This window comes from Talaromyces rugulosus, chromosome II (assembly GCF_013368755.1).
Source record: "Talaromyces rugulosus chromosome II, complete sequence".
NCBI classification, from domain to species: domain Eukaryota; kingdom Fungi; phylum Ascomycota; class Eurotiomycetes; order Eurotiales; family Trichocomaceae; genus Talaromyces; species Talaromyces rugulosus.
Genome location: NC_049562.1, coordinates 17,356 through 37,595, shown reverse-complemented (window position 1 = coordinate 37,595; position 20,240 = coordinate 17,356). Strand labels below are relative to the sequence as shown.

At 46.2% G+C, this 20,240-nt stretch overlaps 6 protein-coding genes across 6 annotated transcripts; 2 read left to right on the top strand and 4 right to left on the bottom strand.

Moving 5' to 3' along the window:
* Window positions 1–749: 749 nt before the first annotated feature.
* On the bottom strand, window positions 750–2,386 carry TRUGW13939_02475 (uncharacterized protein; the record flags this gene model as incomplete). Its single annotated transcript, XM_035485669.1, has 3 exons — window positions 750–1,377; window positions 1,491–2,278; window positions 2,327–2,386. The coding sequence occupies 3 exons, from the start codon at window positions 2,384–2,386 to the stop codon at window positions 750–752; spliced, it is 1,476 nt and encodes a 491-aa protein (XP_035341562.1).
* Window positions 2,387–3,167: 781 nt separating this feature from the next.
* On the top strand, window positions 3,168–6,011 carry TRUGW13939_02474 (uncharacterized protein; the record flags this gene model as incomplete). The annotated part of the gene is made up of 1 exon (XM_035485668.1): window positions 3,168–6,011. The coding sequence occupies one exon, from the start codon at window positions 3,168–3,170 to the stop codon at window positions 6,009–6,011; it is 2,844 nt and encodes a 947-aa protein (XP_035341561.1).
* A 1,882-nt stretch (window positions 6,012–7,893) lies between these two features.
* Window positions 7,894–9,129, top strand: TRUGW13939_02473 (uncharacterized protein; the record flags this gene model as incomplete). Its single annotated transcript, XM_035485667.1, has 2 exons — window positions 7,894–8,253; window positions 8,350–9,129. The coding sequence occupies 2 exons, from the start codon at window positions 7,894–7,896 to the stop codon at window positions 9,127–9,129; spliced, it is 1,140 nt and encodes a 379-aa protein (XP_035341560.1).
* Window positions 9,130–11,455: 2,326 nt separating this feature from the next.
* On the bottom strand, window positions 11,456–12,610 carry TRUGW13939_02472 (uncharacterized protein; the record flags this gene model as incomplete). The annotated part of the gene is made up of 1 exon (XM_035485666.1): window positions 11,456–12,610. The coding sequence occupies one exon, from the start codon at window positions 12,608–12,610 to the stop codon at window positions 11,456–11,458; it is 1,155 nt and encodes a 384-aa protein (XP_035341559.1).
* Window positions 12,611–14,417: 1,807 nt separating this feature from the next.
* On the bottom strand, window positions 14,418–16,554 carry TRUGW13939_02471 (uncharacterized protein; the record flags this gene model as incomplete). Its single annotated transcript, XM_035485665.1, has 4 exons — window positions 14,418–14,491; window positions 14,538–14,802; window positions 14,855–15,943; window positions 16,072–16,554. The coding sequence occupies 4 exons, from the start codon at window positions 16,552–16,554 to the stop codon at window positions 14,418–14,420; spliced, it is 1,911 nt and encodes a 636-aa protein (XP_035341558.1).
* A 1,725-nt stretch (window positions 16,555–18,279) lies between these two features.
* Window positions 18,280–19,629, bottom strand: TRUGW13939_02470 (uncharacterized protein; the record flags this gene model as incomplete). Its single annotated transcript, XM_035485664.1, has 2 exons — window positions 18,280–19,282; window positions 19,337–19,629. 2 exons carry the CDS (start codon window positions 19,627–19,629, stop codon window positions 18,280–18,282), a joined length of 1,296 nt encoding a protein of 431 aa, XP_035341557.1.
* Between the last annotated feature and the right edge of the window lie 611 nt (window positions 19,630–20,240).

Genomic DNA, 20,240 nt, shown 5'->3' with positions numbered 1-20,240 from the left:
ATGTAGATCTAAGCGAGATTACCAGACGTGACGCCTAACAAAGCACACGCCCCACCACCCGTCTTTACAAGAGGGCGGAATAATGTCGGCCGTACAGCTGGCCTAGGTCGGCCGGTGTTGACTAAATAGTAGTGGCTTGGCGTCCGAAGGCAGTGAAAAAATTCCAACACCTACTCGGTTTTTTCTTGTATAGGCCTTGGACAAAATATGTCTAACTTGTGCTTCACATATGACCTTATTTTACCCTCTAATCTAACCATGAAAAATCATTCCACCTATCCCTAATTATTCCTAAAACCGACCCTAATAAATACTTAGGTTGAAAGAGGCCATATATTAAATATATACATGCATGTGTACAAAGTATATAAATGCTAAAAGCTGAGTGAATATTAGAAGTATTAAAAATCAACTAGTTTTTTCCGTCAATTCAGACACCTAGCCTCTAAATTTCGGTTGAAACCCGTTCAGCTGCAACCTGCGTAATGTCATGTACCCAATATTATTATCCTTGTATAGTTGTTTTTGATTGGACTATCCAGTAAGTGATAGCCTGGATTGGGCTGATAAGCTTGCACCCCTCCCCCAGTTCAGGATAGTCTCACATCTCCGACACTATAAAGCAATTTAGATACGGTGTGAGATAAAATGACGCCAGCACTATCGTATCGGCAAATTTAGCGCTTTGTAATCCCTCTTGTGTCCACCTTGGTACTACATCTATATAAACGACAAAGGGCGAAACCCATTCAATAGCCTCCGAGACGGAGAAATCGCGGCCCAATAAAATAGAAAAGAGCTGGCAGGGGCATCGCCAACACGCAGAGAAGAGCCAACATAAGCGTGCCCCATCGGTAACCCAGAGACTCATACAGGCGAAACCCAATCAAGCTAAAGATACAGCCCATGATGCTCCGGACCAGGGTCATGGCGGCTAGGGCACTGGCCGCGTACTGATCAAAGGAGTCGACCAGATACGTTGTGACACAGACATACGTTATTAGCATGCCGGCCGAGAATACCGCGGCGCCGATTAGTGGCGCTATCCAGTGCACATAGGTGCGCGCAGTAAAGGCGAAGATGAACAGGCCCAACGGCACAATACATGCTCCCACTTGCATCAACGGAATGCGGAACTGAGGATACTTGGTCTCGGTGGGCAGTCCCTTCCTCACCGCGCGTTCCTTCATCATCATGTACGTGCGGTTCAGACACAGCGCGCAGACTAAAACGCCCCCAAATGAGCCGACTCCAACGCCCAGATAGGACAGCCCGGTCAAGGCAGCCGGCCATTCATACGAAGGGAGGCCATACACAGGTTTGGACGAATATAGTAGCGGGAGTGTGACCATGTGAAGATACAAAATTCCGTAAATGCTGTCGAGTAGGTCAGCGTCATTCTGTCTCACAAGTTCCCGGCATTATGATGTAAGAGATAAGACGAAAAAAAAAAAAAAATAGAAAAAAAAAAAAATTAAATAAATACATACAGAGCCATGTAAACACTCATGGCAGTGCAGGCGGGCGCAGTGATAAGCATATGCATGGCTCGCGTCAAGGTGCGGGCAAGCAGCTGGCGGTGGCCCAGCGGGCTGTCGTAGGAGCTGTGATGGGCGTCATTGCCGGTGGAGGCGCGAAGATGGCGCGCTTTCTTCCGCAGGAGATAGGGCGGGTAGGTCTCGTACAGGAAGAAAAACGAGACGACGCTGGTGATACCCGACGCGATGGCCATCACCCACAGCACCCAGCGCCAGTTGCCGGTGCCGGCCAGGATAAATGAGCCGATGATGCCGCCCAGCGCAGAGCCGCCGGTGGGGCCGAAACTGTAAACAGACTGGGCGCGGCCACGTGTCTCGGGCGTAAACATGTCCCGGATCGTGCCGCCACCGATGCTCGGGCCGGCCGATCCTGCCATGCCGCACACTAGGCGGAAAACGACCAGCGCGGCCATATTTGGCGCCACCGCGCACAGGATGTTGCTCACCGTGAACGCGGTGAAACACGACAGGTAAATTATGCGTCGCCCATACAGTTCGGACAGCGGCGCCAGGAACAATGGCCCCAGCCCGAACCCCAGCACAAAGAGCGCAGTCGGCAGACTCGGTGTATACAAGTCCGTCTGGTGGAAATCCGCCGTGACCGCGGTGCTGGTCACGGCCAGCATGACCGACGCCATGGGTGACAGCGTTGCCTGGATACTCACCAGGACCACGTTTTGCCATTTTCTTGCAGAGCTCCAATTGAGCGGGTTAGCAACATCATCGGGCCCGTCCCACGACTATACCAGATCAGAAAGGAAACAAGAGAGTGAGGGTGCCAGGCATACCACTTCATACGTTGTTTCCGCCTCACTCTTATGAGAGACCAAGACCGTAGAGGGTACCATTGCGGTTGAACGAAGAACGGAGAGAGGGCGCGAGAGAAGTCAGAGGAACAACCAAGATAGAGAATGGGCCTAATAACAGCGCTTTCAACCTTAAGCTATCTCTCCCACCATCTCGGCTGAGCTTTTCTAGAACATCCAGCATGGCTTCTAACGCCATCGTCGTGTCCAACACTCTCGCTAGGCCAAATTTACATGCAGCCCAAACAGAGGGTCAGAAGAATAGTGGGTTGTGGTTGCATCGCAGCCAGAAGAGACATGTTGCTAAGCTCTTCAAATCACGATCGGGGCACAGCAGCTGAGCTTATCATCCTAGCCGGCCAATCAGATCCCGCTCCCTAAGTACGTGGCACTTGCCATGAGTGCCATCTTTTATCTTATCTCCTTCAGCTCCCTCAGGTAAGCACTAAGAACGATCATGGATACCAGGGTTTCACAGCACAGCTTGTCATCAAGCCCCTAAAACACCCCTGTGCTTATCGGTCGATTCTCTAGACCCACTCCATGAAATGTCCCAATTCGAGCTCGGCGATATTTTGACATGCAGAGTAGGCATCACGGTAAACCACTACGGATATTAACGGCTGTTCACCGGCTACTGGTTGGAATTACTGTCGCGGCTCGATTGTGGACGCCTTGCAAACACGGCTCAGGCGCAGTTTGAGGCAATATAACGATGATGGGTGTGGCCGCATCGATGGAGATTTTGTGAGTAGACGGCATGTCCACAACCTTCTACCAAATTTTTAACTGCTGACTGAGTTTTTCCCATTCTCAATCAAAGATGGCTCCCTTGCCAAAGAATCTGTTTGAAGCCTTGACTAAGGCTGCTCGCTCGGCTCCTGAGAAGGGCCTCTCCATCTACCCTCCGGGTCAAACGGAAGGAAAGCCTACTAGGATCACCTATTCCGAGCTCCTCAGAGATGCCCTCATCCGAGGAAACTCGATAAAGACTATCCCTGGCCTGACTCCAGACAAGATCGTCCTCATCCACTTAGATAACCACGAAGACAATGTCCGCTGGCTATGGGCTGTCCTGGCCGCCGGCCAGGTGCCCGCCATCTCGGTTCCATTTACCAACAATCTCGACCAACGCCGCAAGCATATCGAGCATCTGCAGGAGGTCCTACACGATCCCGTCGTGCTGACCAGGAAACATCTGGTCGCCGAGTTTCTGGACCTTCCTGGGCTTGCTATCCACCCTGTTGAGGAGCTGGACATCCACAACACTCCCTTCCAGGTCGACTACGTCTTGCAGAACGGGTTCACCAAGTCGCCTGACGATTTAGCAGCCCTGATGCTGACCTCCGGCAGCACCGGAAATGCCAAAGCTGTTGCCCTTCGACATGGCCAGATGCTGAATGCTGTTGCAGGCAAGTCCGCCTGCCACGCTACACATTCTGATGAAGCCTTCTTGAACTGGATCGGCATGGATCATGTCGCCAATCTGACAGAAGTGCATCTACATGCGATGACCGTGGGTGCCGATCAGGTGCACGTCCATGCCGGCGATCTTCTAGCAAATCCGCTTTTGTTCCTGCAACTTATCGACCGCCACGCCGTCGGATACACCTTCGCACCAAACTTCTTCCTCGCTAGCGTAAGAAAGGCGCTCGAAAAGGTTCTGCTGCCACATTTGCCTGTTGAGAAAGCTGCCAGCCTGGGGCTCCCCAATATCTCCACCTTGCGCTGCCTCATCTCGGGCGGCGAAGCCAACTCGACAGCGCTGTGTGCCGCCCTGACCAAGCTGCTCCAGCCCCTGGGAGGCTCCTACGATTTCATCCGCCCGGGTTTCGGTATGACCGAGACCTGTGCAGGGAGCATCTATAATATCGACTGCCCGCGCAGTGATCTCGCCCTTGACCGGGAATTTACTTCGCTAGGCTACTGCATTCCGGGCATGGAAATGCGGGTACGCAACGCCGAGGGCGGTAATTGTGGTGCCAACGATTTTGGTCATCTGGAAGTGCGCGGCGTCAACGTGTTCAACGAGTACTATAACAATCCGACCGCGACACAGGAGTCCTTCACACCAGACGGCTGGTTCGTCACTGGGGACCTAGCCTTCCTAGATGAAAAGCGACGGCTCCATATGATTGGCCGAGGCAAGGAATCCATCAACATTAACGGTCTCAAATACTACCCTCACGAGATTGAAGGCGCCATCGAGGATGCCCATATTCCTGGTGTGACGCCTTCGTACACAGCTATCTTCCCTTACCGCGTACCGGGTGCCGCGTCCGAGACGCTCTGTGCAGTCTACCTCCCTACCTATGCCGTCGACGAGATCTCCACACGCCTCAACACTCGCGATAAACTACGTACCGTTATCATGCAGCAGTGCATGGTGCGGCCGTATCGTATCATCCCTTTAGACCGAGAATTCCTACCCAAGACTGCTCTCGGCAAGCTCTCGCGCGCCAAAATCAGGAAGGCATTCGAAGCGGGTATGTATAATGCTAGCATCAAGCAGGATGAGATATACCTGGCTCAGGCCACTGGGGCAGCACACCTGCAACCTACAACGCCGGCAGAAGTGGCAGTGCAGGCCATTTTCGCCGAGGTATTCGGCGCATCTCGCTCTGAGCTGGGCATCCACACCAGCATGCTCGATATGGGCTGCTCGTCGATTGAGATCTTCCAGATCAAGTGGCTACTGCAGAATGATCCGGCTCTGGTTGATAACGTCCCCATCACGACTATTATTGGCCACCCGACTATTCAAGGCCTTGCCGCCGCTTTGGACCCAGCTGCCACAGGCGTATCCAAGCCTTACGACCCAGTGGTAAAACTCCGCCAAGGTGGAAGCAAGACCCCGCTATGGCTAGTACACCCCGGTGTTGGTGAGGTGCTCGTATTCTTGACCCTGGCCAACCAATTCACTGATCGGCCTGTGTATGCGCTGCGTGCCCGCGGCTTCGACGGCGAGCCTTTCTTCGGAAGTGTCGACGAGATGGTTGACACCTATCGCGAAGCAATTCAGCGCGTGCAACCTACCGGGCCGTATGCCATCGCCGGATACTCATACGGTGGCACAGTATCGTTTGAGATTGCTAAGAAGCTGAATCGCGACGGCTTCGAGACGCCATTTTTGGCCGTCTTCGATCAGCCGCCACACATCAAGGATCGCATGCGCCATGGCGGTTGGGCAGACGTCCTTTTAACGCTAGCTCGCTTCTTTGATCTACTGCCTAACCCTGAAGATGAAGAGACCGTTGCGGCTGAGCTGCGCGCGGTGGGTGGTGGGCTTGAAGATGACACGAACAAGGACAAACTTGTGGATATCCTCCTATCGTCGGCCTCGAATCAACGGTTACAGGAATTCGGACTCGACAAGAATCGACTGGCCACCTGGACTAGCTTGGCACTGAATTCGCATACAATAGCGCGCCATTACGAGCCCCAAGGTAACGTACCCCTCTTGGAGGTATTTTACGGGCAGCCCATCGAGGCGGTGGCGCGGACCAAGGCTGAGTGGCTTGAGCACAAACTGTCACGGTGGAATCAATATGTAACAGACGTGCAGTTCCATGAGGTGGCGGGTCATCATTACACCCTGTTGGCGCCCGAGAACGTGCAGGGCTTTTACCGGACTTTGCAGACCCGGTTGGAAGCCAGGGGAGTTTAGATGTGATGTGATAGAGTTGTATACCTATTTCTTTTACCTACGCCGTAATGATTTCCTCCTTCTTTTGATCTCCAAGTGCACTCGAAGTCTTTCATCTAAATTATTAAAAGATCGTAGTAAGGAGTGCTTGATTGTCCCAGTAAACCTGATCTAATTAGTGCGGGGGTGTTCCGCGACTCAATAACCTTTGTTGTGTTTGGTTTTTTTGGGGCCGGCGGTGAAAAAAAAAAAAAAAAAAAACAAGAGTAATCAAGCTTCATGCGCCGCTGTCCCGTCTCTATTAATATCTGGTGTCATCGTGTAGATCCATGATAAAAAAAACTGGACACCGAACCAAGCCATACCAAATGGGTTTGTTATGGTTCAGGATTGGCTGAACCAGAGTGGTTCGGTTTTTATTATCCCGAACTAAACCGTTTTTTGGTGCACCATTTGGTTAGGTTCAATTCGGACTGGAGATGCTTGCGGTTAGGTTGGACTCTTCAACCTAACCTGCCAAGATATTAGTTCCGTTGCCTAATTAGATAAACTTAGATTAGGTTCAACTTAATGTGCCAAGACATCGGTTTTAATTGTTTTTTGATGGCAGAAACACGGCCTTTCTATGACCAAGAGGAATTATCCCCACCAAGGGGCCCGCCCCTGTTGGACAAGTCATAATTAGGGCCGACATTTTTTTATCTAACCTATTAAGTCAGATTTAACCCAACTGTTACGAAACCAACACTATGCACGCTTTAACAATAATAGGAAAGGCTTCAGCGAGAGATTAGAGAGGCGAGATCCGCTGGTTTACAGGAACAAAACAAGACTATTAGGCCAGTACGAGGCTCCTCAAGGATCATATAACAAGTATACACACTAAATAATATATACTAGACTATATATAGCAACACCCTAGTATATACTAAATCTATATAAAGATGTTCACCTACTACTATAATTACTTCCTATTATAATTTAGTAATCTAAATTACTAATATACTAATATTATTTACTATTATATTTACTGTTTATTATTACTTGATTATTTATTAAGGTTGGTAAGATAGACCTATCTTAAGATACACGCATTGTAAGAGGATCTCGTCTAACAAACCTCGTAAACTACCAAAGAGTACAACCCACACTAACATCTTTGAGCCAATCACACAAAGTGTGCCAGATCCAGTCCGTAACACTGACCTATCAAGACATGAATTCCAATTGCCCAATTAGATAGCCAACCTAGGCTAGCTCAAAATGATTGTACAGTTATTCGGGTACTTATTATTATTACCACCCTGCTCGTAAATCAAAATCAAAATTGAAAATAGCTCAATCGCTAAGAAGCATGATAAAATACTTAAAATGTTTACATAAATAAATTAAAAATTTATGTAGAGTATTTTATTTTTTATTTATATAACTATTGCATAATTAACTAAAGTTGTATGGGTTTAATTAATCAATAAAATCAGTCAATTTTAGTTAGTAATTTACTCACCGCTTTTCTTATCACCTTGCTTACCATCATCTTTCTTTTTAAAATAAAAATAGTAATTTAGTATAATAACGTTATAATAGATTACTTAATAAGCAATATTAACAAATCACAAATCTGCGCTTGGTGTGTGTGGAAAAGTAAGATTTGTCCTTGCATAGGCTGCCGTAGGTTGGTTATTTCCGAGATCTCGGACTGTTGTTTCTTCACATCGTTTGCTGCGTCCATGAAAGCGGGTCGATAGGCTGACATCAAAGACAATACCAATCATGATTCCGATGTACGGTCTCAACGAATTAGCGAGTGTTGGTTAGTCTTGGGGGCCGCCTTTCTTACACCATGTGCTATCAGTGAATATCAGATATAAGCAACAGGAAGCCGTTCCGCAGTAAGCAACAAATGATTGTCAGCTCAGGTATTCTCGCCATGGGATCGCAATCCCGGGGGTATCGCATGCGCTCTGCGTGTAATGCTTGTCATTCCGCCAAGCTGCGCTGTTCTGGCAGTTCTCCATGCTCGCACTGCCAGATATCTGGCGAGTCATGCGTCTACAGCCTTTCCGATCGCCTAGGCAGGCCCAAGGGTGTCAAGAACAAGAGGACAGACAGCAGCTCTCATGACACCACACGCAAGCAGTCCACAAAAAGCATTCCAACTGAAGCTGCGAGTGCGCAGCGCGAAGCCATTGCCAGTTACAATCACCTGGACGGTGGTAGTATGTGCGACCTAGTCTTGGAAGACGATCTTGACTTCTTCACTGTACGAGAAATGTTCCTCTTTTCAAAATTGAAAAAAGGAAAAAAAACCTCCCACCCAAGAAAAACCCGCAACGCTAACGAAGAGCAACGGTTTTAGAATATTCTAACCGATCCTAGCCATTATCTGCTCTCGCATCATGTGTCGCCCGCTGATGAAGGCTATATGATGCCGCCCAACGGAACTACCGACGCGACTTCACCTCATGCCTCCCTTCAGTGTAGATGCTTTCAGCGGTACACCGACTTACTCGCCCACCTTCGCATTTTACGGCAGCAGTCTGCTTCGTTCTCCATTGACACCCTGCTCGTGGCAAACCAGCGCACACTCGCCACCTGGAAGCATTTCAGTCAGTGTCTGGCCTGCAGCACCCCGCTCAACGAAGAGGTCATATTTCTCGCCGCGATCAGCTTGCGTAGCATGCTCCGCGTTGTCCAGGTCTTCTGCTCAAACCCGCCCGCTGCACGCTCCGTAGACACCAGCTTGCTGTCTCATTCCTTGGGGGACCCCAAAGACGATTCCAACAACGAGATACGCATGATCATCGGGAGCTACCAGGTCGAAGGAGACGAAAGGCAGATGATAGGGAACATGCTGGTCCTCCATACATTGAATCGCATCGAGTTTGCTGTCTCTTGCCTGTCTGAGCACATCGCTCAATGTACGCCCTCGGACCCGTCATATGCTGACAGCATGACTTCTAATTGGGTGGTGCCAGACGAGAGCGCAGTACGAAGTGACTGGGATATCGGCCTGAAGCCGGTCCAGGTTATTCTGCGCGGCTTGGACACTGCCATCAAGAACATGAGCCAAACCCTACAGTGGAAAAGTCGCGTGGCAACGAATAATATGGGAGAAGGGATCATTGAACAGATGTAATTTCCACATCTCCCCATTTCTTTATGTTCAACTTTTACTTTTTGGGTATTTCCATCGGTGTCCGTAATAATTCCAGGACTGACGGACTCATCCTGTATATAGATACTGTGGTGAGGAAATAATGTCCCCGTCAAGTGGGCGAGTATAGGGAGTAATGTGGTGTATTTCTCGCGATTCTATCGATACAGCAGGATATGGTTTCAATTAGCCGAACTTATAGAACAAAAAAATTAGAATCTTTCACTTATAGAGCTGGGCATCGTGCACCAACTGCCCTAATATCCATAAACATGTATGGTTTGAATGAAATATTACTATAATTCCTTTTTAAAAAGGATCATAGGTATGACGATAAACCAATTCTTAAGCATTAGAAGCTTTATTGATCAATAATAGATACACTATATTTAATAGATAGACTGAGATGTAAAAGTTATTGTTTTAAAACAGGTTATGGCTGAACTTAACTAGGCTGCCCTGACAGAGGGTTAAATAATTGAGGAGTGTTCAAAAAATGTTTAGACTGAAGGTTTCAAATGTCTCTCTTTAAGTATAAGTGCAATATCTATATAAGCGTTTTGTGAAAGCACGGCAGTGGTAGAGTGTTATCTTTGGTTCAATGAACTGAAGACCGAACTAAATTATACCTAAATAGATTGGTTATAGTTCCTGATTAGCTAAACCAGAATAGTTCAGTTTTTATTATCCTAAACTGAATGTTTTTTAGTGTACTATTTGTTAGGTTCAATTCAGATGTTTGGTCTGGTTTAAACCATAATAAAAAGCATGTCAAAAAGTGGGGTTTTTTGGTTTTTATATTGAAATTTATATAATTTACACATGTACGCTTATAAATAACCTTAAAGACTCTCTATATATGTAGTCAACATCTTATATTGAAAAGAACATCTAACACATAAAAAGCTTCAATATTTCAAGCGCCAGACATAAGCGCCAGACAAGCGCCAGAAAAGTAATTCTAAAACTTACAATATTTTAGTCCTAAAGAGCGCTAAGAAAATTATAGGACACGATGATATGCCAAATTTGTAAATTCCTAAGTCTTCACTAAACAACTATACAGATAGCCATAACGGAGATAGTATCAATATGCTAAATTAAAATAGCCTTGGTTCCTCAGAAAACTTCGCATATCGACCGGGAAAGTTATCAGAAATCAGATTTGAACACCATCAGGTCAATGATGGAATCCTAGCTATAGACTCGTTGAATTCTTCGCACATTCCAGTCATTGAACAGCGGACAACCGGTTTATCGGGAGAGGCGCGAATTCATGACGTGCAAACGCCGCTCGTGCAAGGTCTTTGGGCGGATAATCCATCTGAAGTTCAGAATAATTATCGCAGCATCAGTTCCCTCGCATCAATTGGTTACATAATAAGCCAAGAGCTCAGAAACAATGAGATAGATCGTTATTAGTCTTATCCCAGAGATGGTTTAAATGTCATTATTTACATGTTCCAGATGCACAACATGACGGTGACAGAGGAGAGCATCCGTTCTCATCACAATCATATATGCATGAGTTGTCGACACCTCATGGGAATAAGTCTTCTAAGCAACTATCCTTACTATAATCACAATTAAAATCTAATGGGGTAGCTATGCAAGTCTTATAATAAAAATCATCACTTTCCCATGTATATTTGTCCAAAAACGTTGGTTCAACATTAGATTTACTTCTAATAAATAATATTATTTGTTATATTTTATTTATATTATCTAGTTTGTTATATAAATTATTATTTAAAAATTAAAAATTAACAATATTTGTATAAATAAATTTTTAAAAGATAAATATAGATTTCTTGCAACATTGCAGAATGGTGTCCCTGTAGCTTCGTTGAATGTCTTTTTGATTATTGTCATATTATACCTAGCTATTGTTATTAAACTTGTCTGTCTAGATAAAGTCGGCTTTGCCATCCTTATTGACGTTGGCCCATAGAAGGTTAGCCCTGTCTTTCTGCTCCGAATACTGAACAATGTCATCTTTTTATTTTTGTTTTGAGTTAGCGAGGCGTGAATATTTTAAAACATTTTGTATGTCAATTGCTTTACTATTTAGGTATTGTTAATAGGCTAACTTAGAGGTGCTTCTTCGGGTTTTATTTATTGTATGTAATTAGTTTTTGGGTATTCCATTGACCTAGTAATACCTAATATTTTAAAGTGTATTTAATTTTTATACTCGTATGTAGTAGAAAGCATTTTTCTTTTTAGATTATTATCATCCCTATCATTTTTCGCGCCTTATTGACTCGGATATAAATATAACAAAGATAACATAAAACTAATACAGACCCTAATCAATATCGAGAAAACGCCTTTTTCTTGGTGGCTTAAGAAGCTGAGGAATGCCTAGTTCCTCAAACTTCGGAGGTTCCGCAGGCCCCAGCCATATATCTATATTCACACCTGCAGTTTCGAATGCTCTCGCCAGGGGAGACGGCGGCGTCCATTGACCGGTGGGCATGAACTCCTCTATATCGCTGTCCCAGGTCTGCTCGGGCGAGTGAATGGATACCGTGCGTAAATGGGCTAGATACTCTTTTTTATGCGCCAGCAGGCCCCGCAGAAAGTCATCTTCGTCAAAACGGGTGAGATCCCAGTCATCATAAAAGACATCTAATCTCTCAAGACTTCGGGGAAGGCTGCTCCAGGCCTCAAGCGGGTCCTCGTCCCCACATAGAAAGACTTGGTAGATACGGAGCATGGTCAGAGCCGTGAAATCGCTCAGATCTATGCGTGGTCCGTTGCCCAATCCTTCATGTTCGAGCCATGGCCGAGTAAGGGTCAATTCCCGTAGAGTGGCCTTTTGCGGCTGAATGGCTCGTACAAACGCCGCGCATGTCCAGCTTTTGGCAGGCTCATCACCATAGTGGCCATCCCACTCTCCTTGTTCGGCGTCGTAATGGAGCACTTCCAACGCAGTTGGCCAGCTAAGTACAGCGGCTAATGCCTCCTCATGCGCTCCGCAGCCTATCAAATTCAGTTCTGTGACCGGCGACGTGCCAACATGCGAATCGTCTTCAAATTCCATAGGCTCCCAGTCATTGAACCGGAGAATGCTAAGTGCCTGAATGTTGGGAAACCAAAAAAATTGATAAATGTCGTAAATCAAGTGGTTGCAGGGAACTATTGCAGACATAATATGTCCTTCAAGCTTTGAATCGTTCTCTAGACTCCGCTTCAGCTGGGTTTGCGGATAAATGCGGAACCCGTCGTCGCGAACGCAAATATTACGGTACAATATCGGTTTTAACAGATTATTCAAGCGAGCGGATACAAGGCAAAGAGAGTGCAGGTCTTTGATTCGTTGCGGTGGATTCTGTTCAATCAAACGTCTATACACATCTCCCCATTGAAAGAATGGCAATAATTTCTGTGTTGTGTCTGCTTGCACGTAGTCAACGACAAGAAGAATGAGCTCATTCGGAAGGTCCAACAGTCGCGCCATGTGCAGCACAAGAGGTAGAACTGCCTTGTGACGACCGCGAGGGAGAGAAAAGCGAATTGTTGACGCTGACGAGTTTTATCGAAGTTTTCCTGCCTTAAGATTAAGCATGTGGAGTTGGCACGTACGGTACCGGAAGGCCGATTTGGGCTACTAGGCGTAACAGTTACAGTTTGTCAATTCACCAATCTCTCACGTGACGGCATAGCTGTGGACTATCTATCTTGTCCAAATGTAGTTAATATATTTAAATTAATTATCTGACCAAGTCTTATAAACCAATAAATTGGTTTAATCACTCCATGGCGAGTATACCTTAGTCTTAATTGATCTCTACCAAATTCCTGCTGCTATAAAATAGTCGTAATCAAAGGACAATCACGTAGTCTCTTCATTGTAGGCTGCCGCGTTGAGCCTTCGATGCCTCGTTCCTACCGCATGCACCAGCCACATCTTCACATGTTCTTTTGCGACGTAGTAAAGATGGCGGTGGTAGAGGGTCAAACCCATGAGCTAGATATGTCACAATATACTGGAAATACTTAGGCTTTAAGTGCATTATCCATAGAAATTGTTCTCTCCACGGTTATTTATACGCTGACAATAGAGACTACTAGCTGCAATAGCAAGCGAGTGGTGCGGGACAAACCTGGGGCCACAATTTGTGGGTTGGGGGCAAGCGGACTGGTAGTAACAACGGTATCCTTTTAGGCGTCCAGAGGATGCTAGGTGCTCATGCGGTCTTGGCTGGCCCGTCTCCACGGCAGCTTCATCCCAAAAGCTTGACTAAAGCCGCGGTGTGACTAATGGCTCGATTGTGCGAGCGCTTTTTTGTCCTCTACCACGTCGGCGCCGAGATTGTTGACTATATCCTGCAAGCCCTTGTCCTTAACCGTGAAGATAGCTAGGCGGGTGAATTGTTGCAGCTGGTCCATGCTGGGGATGAACGTTGAAGTGCCGCGGGCAGCGAGCAGGGCGGCTAGGAGCTGCGCGATCCACATAACCCCCTGAGTCCTTTGTAGTGCACTGTAGTGCAGCGCAGGCACTGGACTACGAGATTATGTAAAGCTGCTTTATTACATTACACGGGCCGCAGCTTTTATGTATTGTGCGAGAGTATTTAATCTACATTCGCCAGCCCTGCTTAACACTTGGCTATGGCGCATTCAATGTGTCTAACCGAGATGGCGGTAGTTGAGCTGCGTATGAATACATCTTCGTCCTTTAATGGCTCCGCATCGCAACCAAAGGCCTTGTCTCTTATGTTCTAACTCTGAGGGCGATAATAAGAAATGCCCCTCGACGTGTAGACTAAAAAGAATATTATCACTAAGTTCTTCCCAAGGAATGTCGTTGACGCCTATATTATTAATGGTCTCTGGGGCATTAATGATCTCTTACAGTGAGCTGTAAAAGCTGTCGGAGTAATGAGAGTAAGCTCTGAAGTATCCAGAGCAGACGTGCGATTAATGCTGGGCAATATCTTGCTGTTGACCATGGCCAATAACATCATCGACTGCGCAGTCTGTGTGTGGCTAATGATTAACTGCCGTGAGCGGCTGTCCGACCAGGCAAGTAGCGCCGAAGACACCTTCAGCTGGGACGAGGGCGTCTCTCTTCGCAGATTCGTTCACGGAGTGTGTTTTATCCCTTGGAGACGCTGCCGAGGACAGGCTCCCCAAATCGATAGCGTTTTGCGATCGGATAGCCGTCCACGACAACTTGGACAACGGACAAGAAGCTCCGGCGGGACAGCCATCCCGACCCGAGCAAGCCCCATAATGCTCTTCCAGAACACGATGAAACACGCCTAATCATCTCCCTCTTGGCTGATGAATTCCGGGAGTCTTTTGAAAATATCATCCCATACTTCTTGGTTGTCAACTAGACTCTTGATCGATTGGACAATATCCGATACAGAGGCGCGTACTTGTTTCGTGCTGTCTCTCTCGGAGTGTAATAGAATCATCTTTGATTGTATCGAAATCGATAGTAATTCCAAGGGGGATACCGAGTTCGTCATTGCGAGCATAACGTTTGCCAATACTGGCACCCGAATCATCAACACGGCACGAAATTCCAAATTGTCGGAGACGCTGTGACACTCTTCGAATAACCAGGATAAAAGTTTGGTGATTTGACAAAGGTACAATCAGTACTTTGGTAGGCGCAACGAAAAGAGGAAGGGACAGAACCTAAATCAAGATTAGCATATATATGTAATACAAAGGTCCTTGTTCACTATACCCCACGCGCAACATCATCTGGACGGTGCCAATAAACATGCTCGAGAAGGCTGTAAAGAATGCGGCCAATACCAGACGGCTCGATAACATTTGGGGTATAGTCGCGAGTATTCTGCACTATGGTCCGTTTTTCAAAACTGACAAGCTCCTTGGACACATCTATCTTATCATCAGGTAGAGTTCCAGGCACCTGGATGGTAATATGTCCGTTCTCTTTCAAAACCTCCGAAAGTTCTTCCCGTTGTGTCTGTCCAAGTGCTTGTAGAGCTGCTTCAACGGATTTCTCGTCTTTGCGGAATGTTGGCCCAAACTTGGCCTTGTTGATATCTACCTGCCATTCCTCAATTTTCAACGGTTCTAGTCTAGGTTCCCGGACAATCAATGATCCTCCGGTCTTCTTGGAATGCACGGTTAAGTCATAAGCACTACGGTCTGCACATCCGACGCACTCAATCCATCCATATGAAGTCAGTAGCTCAGCATCCCAACAGTCAGCGGCATAATGTGCCATTTCATTAGCCATATGTTGTCGAAAACGTAGCTTGCTTTTATCAACTCCAATATAAAGTAGGAAAAGGTATATCCTGCCAAGAAAGTATCCCAGTGTTTCGTTATCGACTATTTTCTTCTCGACTGCTTGTTCAAGTGTCATGTTTCGCAGGTCAGTCTTGCCAGATAACTGTGTCGCCCGGTCAAGGAGGTTTAATTGAATGTTGTTCACTTCGTTAAATCTTTGGTGCTTTTTACCGCCCTCAGGATCCACAAAATGTTCAATTTCAGCCATAAGGAATTCCCTCACTCGAAGGAGACCAGAGCGTGGAGATATCTCGTTGCGAAAGGATTTTCCGATGGAAGCGGATGCAAATGGCATAGTATTTTGATTGTAGTCAAGGAGCTTCTTGAAATTTAGGAATTGCCCTTGGGCCGTTTCAGGTCTTAGATAAGCTGGAGAGGCGCTGTTTGGGCCCAAGGTAGTCTTGAATATGAGGTTGAATGGGACAGGAGGCGATACTTTGTTGTTTCCGTCTAGATTTCGAATATCAAGCCGCTCGATCAATTCTCCCAGTTCGGTACCATCATAGTTGTCGATCTACCATCAAAGTAATTAGAAAGAGGATATCTAAAAGGTTCAGGGTAAAAAATGGAAAAATTGTTATGTCCACTCATTTTGGCAAGGATCTCTTCATACTCCATAACGTCGTTATCTGTAAGCCGCACAGCTTTGATGTCCTTAATTTTTCGCTTTTCCTTTTTAGCATCGACCTTAGCATCGCCCTTTTCCGTGTCGTCCACAGCAACACCTCGCGCAGTTTTGTCGCCTTTCAGTCTTGCTTCAAGAACATTCTCAATAAGATGGTTGGCACGTAGAAAGTCGCCGGACTTTGAGTCTTTGCACATCCAATCTTCAAATTTGTCAACATGGCCACTTGTCTTGAAGACTTCTTCCGGCGTCAAAATAGTGCAGTCGACCTCAAGCATATCTTCTTCTAAGACAAAATGCCGCCTCCAGACTTCAAAAATATTGGATTGCAAGGCACATCCTGGCGGTCCGTAGTCGAATAATCCTCTGCTATCGCTGTGCAAACTGCCAGAGGTGCGATAGATTTCGAAAGCTTCGGTGTAGAACAGGCGACGTTTCAGAAGAGATTCGAAGAGCCCACGTATGAACGGGTCTCCAGTAAGGGTTTTTGTATCTGACATCTCTCCCACCTGTATTTCTAGGGAGTTGATATACAGAGGTTACTGTTTGAAAAATGAGGGGCAGTTGTGACATGAGAAAAAGCCCGCGGGTATGAGTCATAATATGCGCCCACTCTATATAAACTGAGGAACTCTCTATGTAAGTAATTAGAACGGTGCGCTTCCAATATATCAATAATATTAATTCCACGTATATAAATTTGGCCCAATAAGACCATGACTGCAAAATTATTAATCCTTGCCAAGCACTGGACCTGCAAAGTTAATGTATTCGATAAGCGTGCGGCCACGCCCAGTTCCGCCCGGAGATGCGCTCTGTATTTATTTTAAATCGTAATTTCTAACATCATATGATAATTACACTTATAAAGAATTGATTAGAAATATGATTAAGATATCTAGCTATTTTATATCCTGGAGTTCCACAATCACTATAGCGAAATTGACATTATATAACTAGGTGTCAACACATAGATTTGTTCTCAGTTTAGCTTTAATAGTATAAAATAGTAGAAGTAGTACACGCTATTAATTTGATTATTCTAGATTAATCTCAACAACTTTAAATCAGAAATATGATAAGCATATTTGGGTTCGCCAAAGGCACGAGTCTCCTTGATGGTTTGAGCATCATTAGTATCTTGGCATATAGACGCTGTTCTTCCACAGTGCCAAGATGCTAGCTCTCAGCAAGTTCACAACGTAGGGTTGCAACCAAAACGTGGGTATCTTATCCCTTTGCGTTGGGTTAGACCTAAACATCCACAAGGAAGATCTTTTGTGGGGTGATGGGGGAAAAAGTGACTTAGAAACTCAGGTCAGGCGATGAATTAATGTTAGATAGCAACCCTGTGAGCCGGATTCAGGCAATAAGATGGTATAATAGAGTCTAGATAGAGGCGCATATAGATTTTTATATATAATACTCCACTCCTGCTTCTCTTCGCACCACTCTCCACTGTTATCGACTAAGGGGTAACGTGAAAACAAGGACCAAGCAAGTTTCAAACAACTCCTATCCTGAATAGTAAGTATCTCAATATACGGTAAGAATTTCACACAGAATATCACTTACCCAGGGATATTTCAACTCTGCGTACTCAGATTCAAGGCTGGTCATTAAGATGCTAGAATAGCATCTCCTCTCAGGCTAATTTACTTCAGCCTTTGTACGTAAGTCAACATCACACTTGGGCAAAATGCTACATGAGAAATGCGACATACACTACTTTCTAGTGGGAAAATGGCACCAAAATAAATATCTATAAACAGCTAACCTCCATGATCTCGCTATCAGGGTCCCAGACTGGAGACTACTTGTTCACTTGAGGTGTTAGATATACCATATATTTGTAGGTATGAGGAAGGAAGCGCGGATTAGCCAGTTCACAGGAATTGTGCCTTGGTGCCTCATACGTACGAAAACTAGAGCCTGGATGCCTTATAATTGCCTAATTGGGAAGAAAAATGATATAGCTTCGTGGGAAGCCCTGATGTCATGAAATTTGACAATTGCGTGATAGTCGTCACTTTCTGTAATTATATGACGGAAGCCAGCCAAACAAGGCTCGTAGGCTATGGTCATAAAAAAAGAAGATGTATTTTATGTAATATGATACTAACAATTTCCCAACTGTGATAATTCCGGTACACAATTTCTGAACCCCCATATTACTATATCTCCAACTTACAAAGCGGCAATATGGTGTAGACCTCACATCTTGGTCAATGTATGAACGCTTTTGTTCCCGAAAGCTCCTTGTCACCGAACCATGACCAGATATCGTTGAGGAGCAGTTCAGGCACCTCATAGGCAGCAAAATGTCCCCCATGGTTGTGCACAGTCCTCTTTAGGACATTTCCCCCTCGCTGTGCCCATTCCAACGGCATGCGATAAGTGAGATCGTAAGGAAACTGACTGATAGCGACTGGGACCTCTACCTGGGGCAGGACACCAAAGTTGAGCGTTGCAAAACCTCCATCGTTTTGCACCTCTTTGTAAAAGCGCATGCCGCCATATGGACCCTGAATGTAATACATCATTGACCAAGTAATGATCTCCTCGGGTGTCCAGGATGTGAGAGCCGGGTCAACAACCTTGGCCATGACAGAGTATATCCACAATGCATTGCCCAGAGGCGCGTCCGTCATGCCATATGCGATCGTGAGTGGTTCCGTCGACTGGATTAGGCGGTATCCGGACCATTGATTGATATAAATCTCTATGATGTTGATGTATGCAACCTCGTCGGGTGTTGCCTTCCCTTCCGCGAACACCTGCATGTCATTATCCCCGGGCTGGATGATCCAGAAATTGCTTAGAGCCGAGATGACCTGCTGGGGAAAGAGATGGGCTTGATAGCGAAGGGTGACACCTCCAAAATCTCCACCTTGAATCACATATTTGGAGTAACCAAGCTGTTGCATCAGCTCGTTGAAAGCATGCGCTGCGTCGGCAGGACCAAAGCCAGGGCTTTGCGGCGCCGGGGAGAAACCGAAACCTGGAATCGAGGGTGCCACAACGTGGAAAGCCGGCACGGATGCATTAGGCGGGTTTGTCAAGTTGCCGATGATGTGGCCAACTTCAATGAATGAGCCTGGCCACCCATGAATGAACAGCAGCGGAATGGCATCCGACCGGTTTGAACGGTGATGGACAAAGTGCAGTGGCACTGGATAGGTGGCGTTATTGATTACCGGGTCGACAACAGTCGTGAACTGCTGGAATCTTACCAGGCTGTTATTAGATTCTGGCAGCAGTGTTCGTATGTGTACAACTTACTTGTCGTTGATAAATGCCTGTGTTGCGTCCCAGTCATACTCATTAACCCAGAAATCACGAACACTGGTAAAGTTTTCAGCACTTGGGCCGTCACCCGTCATATTCAGGAACACCGGGGCCCTTGCGTGCGCAACACGCTGCCGGGTGTCCTCAATGAAGTTTGGATCGACTTGGATGAGAAATGGCTGGGGGGAGTTGCTAAAGGTGGCATTGACATTTGGGATTGAGAATGTGCCTGCAGCAGCGCAGAGGAGAGGGCCGAAGCCAAAAGCTAGGAGGTGTAGTGACCGCATGTTGGCTTGTTATTAGGACAGCTAGATGTAGCACTTGACTCCTCTACTTCAAGAAATACCCAGCATATTTATACTTGAATGCCATGAACCTACGGCATCATATTAATGGTATCTACAGGCAACTCATTAAGATGCTCCTGGAATACGGGTATACACCGCACCTCTATATCCGCGCGGAGACCGGGTTCACCAATATCACCGTCTTTGATGCATGGAATCTCCAGGTTATCACACTATGTGCAGCGAGGACTTGCTATTAAACTTACGTTATTCCTTTTTTTTTAATAACGAGTAGCGTGCAGCATTTATAATCCAGTATGACAGAGCACGGTATTCCAGGCGACCCATGATCTCTCCGAGTGAGGCTTTTTTGAGGTCTTAGGGTTAGATGGTTCCCGAAGCTATCCATATCCGTGGAGCCTGCGGATATAGAGAGCAGGGGTGCGTCCGCTCCCGATGAATGCGCTCCCGTTGTAAAATCCTAAAAGAGCAAGGAAGCTCTTTTATCCTAACCATAAGATCATCGAAATTTATACCAGTCTCAGTTTAGTATATAGCATCAACCTACTAGAATCAGGATTAATGGGATAAGGCTAGGAAGCTAGATATAC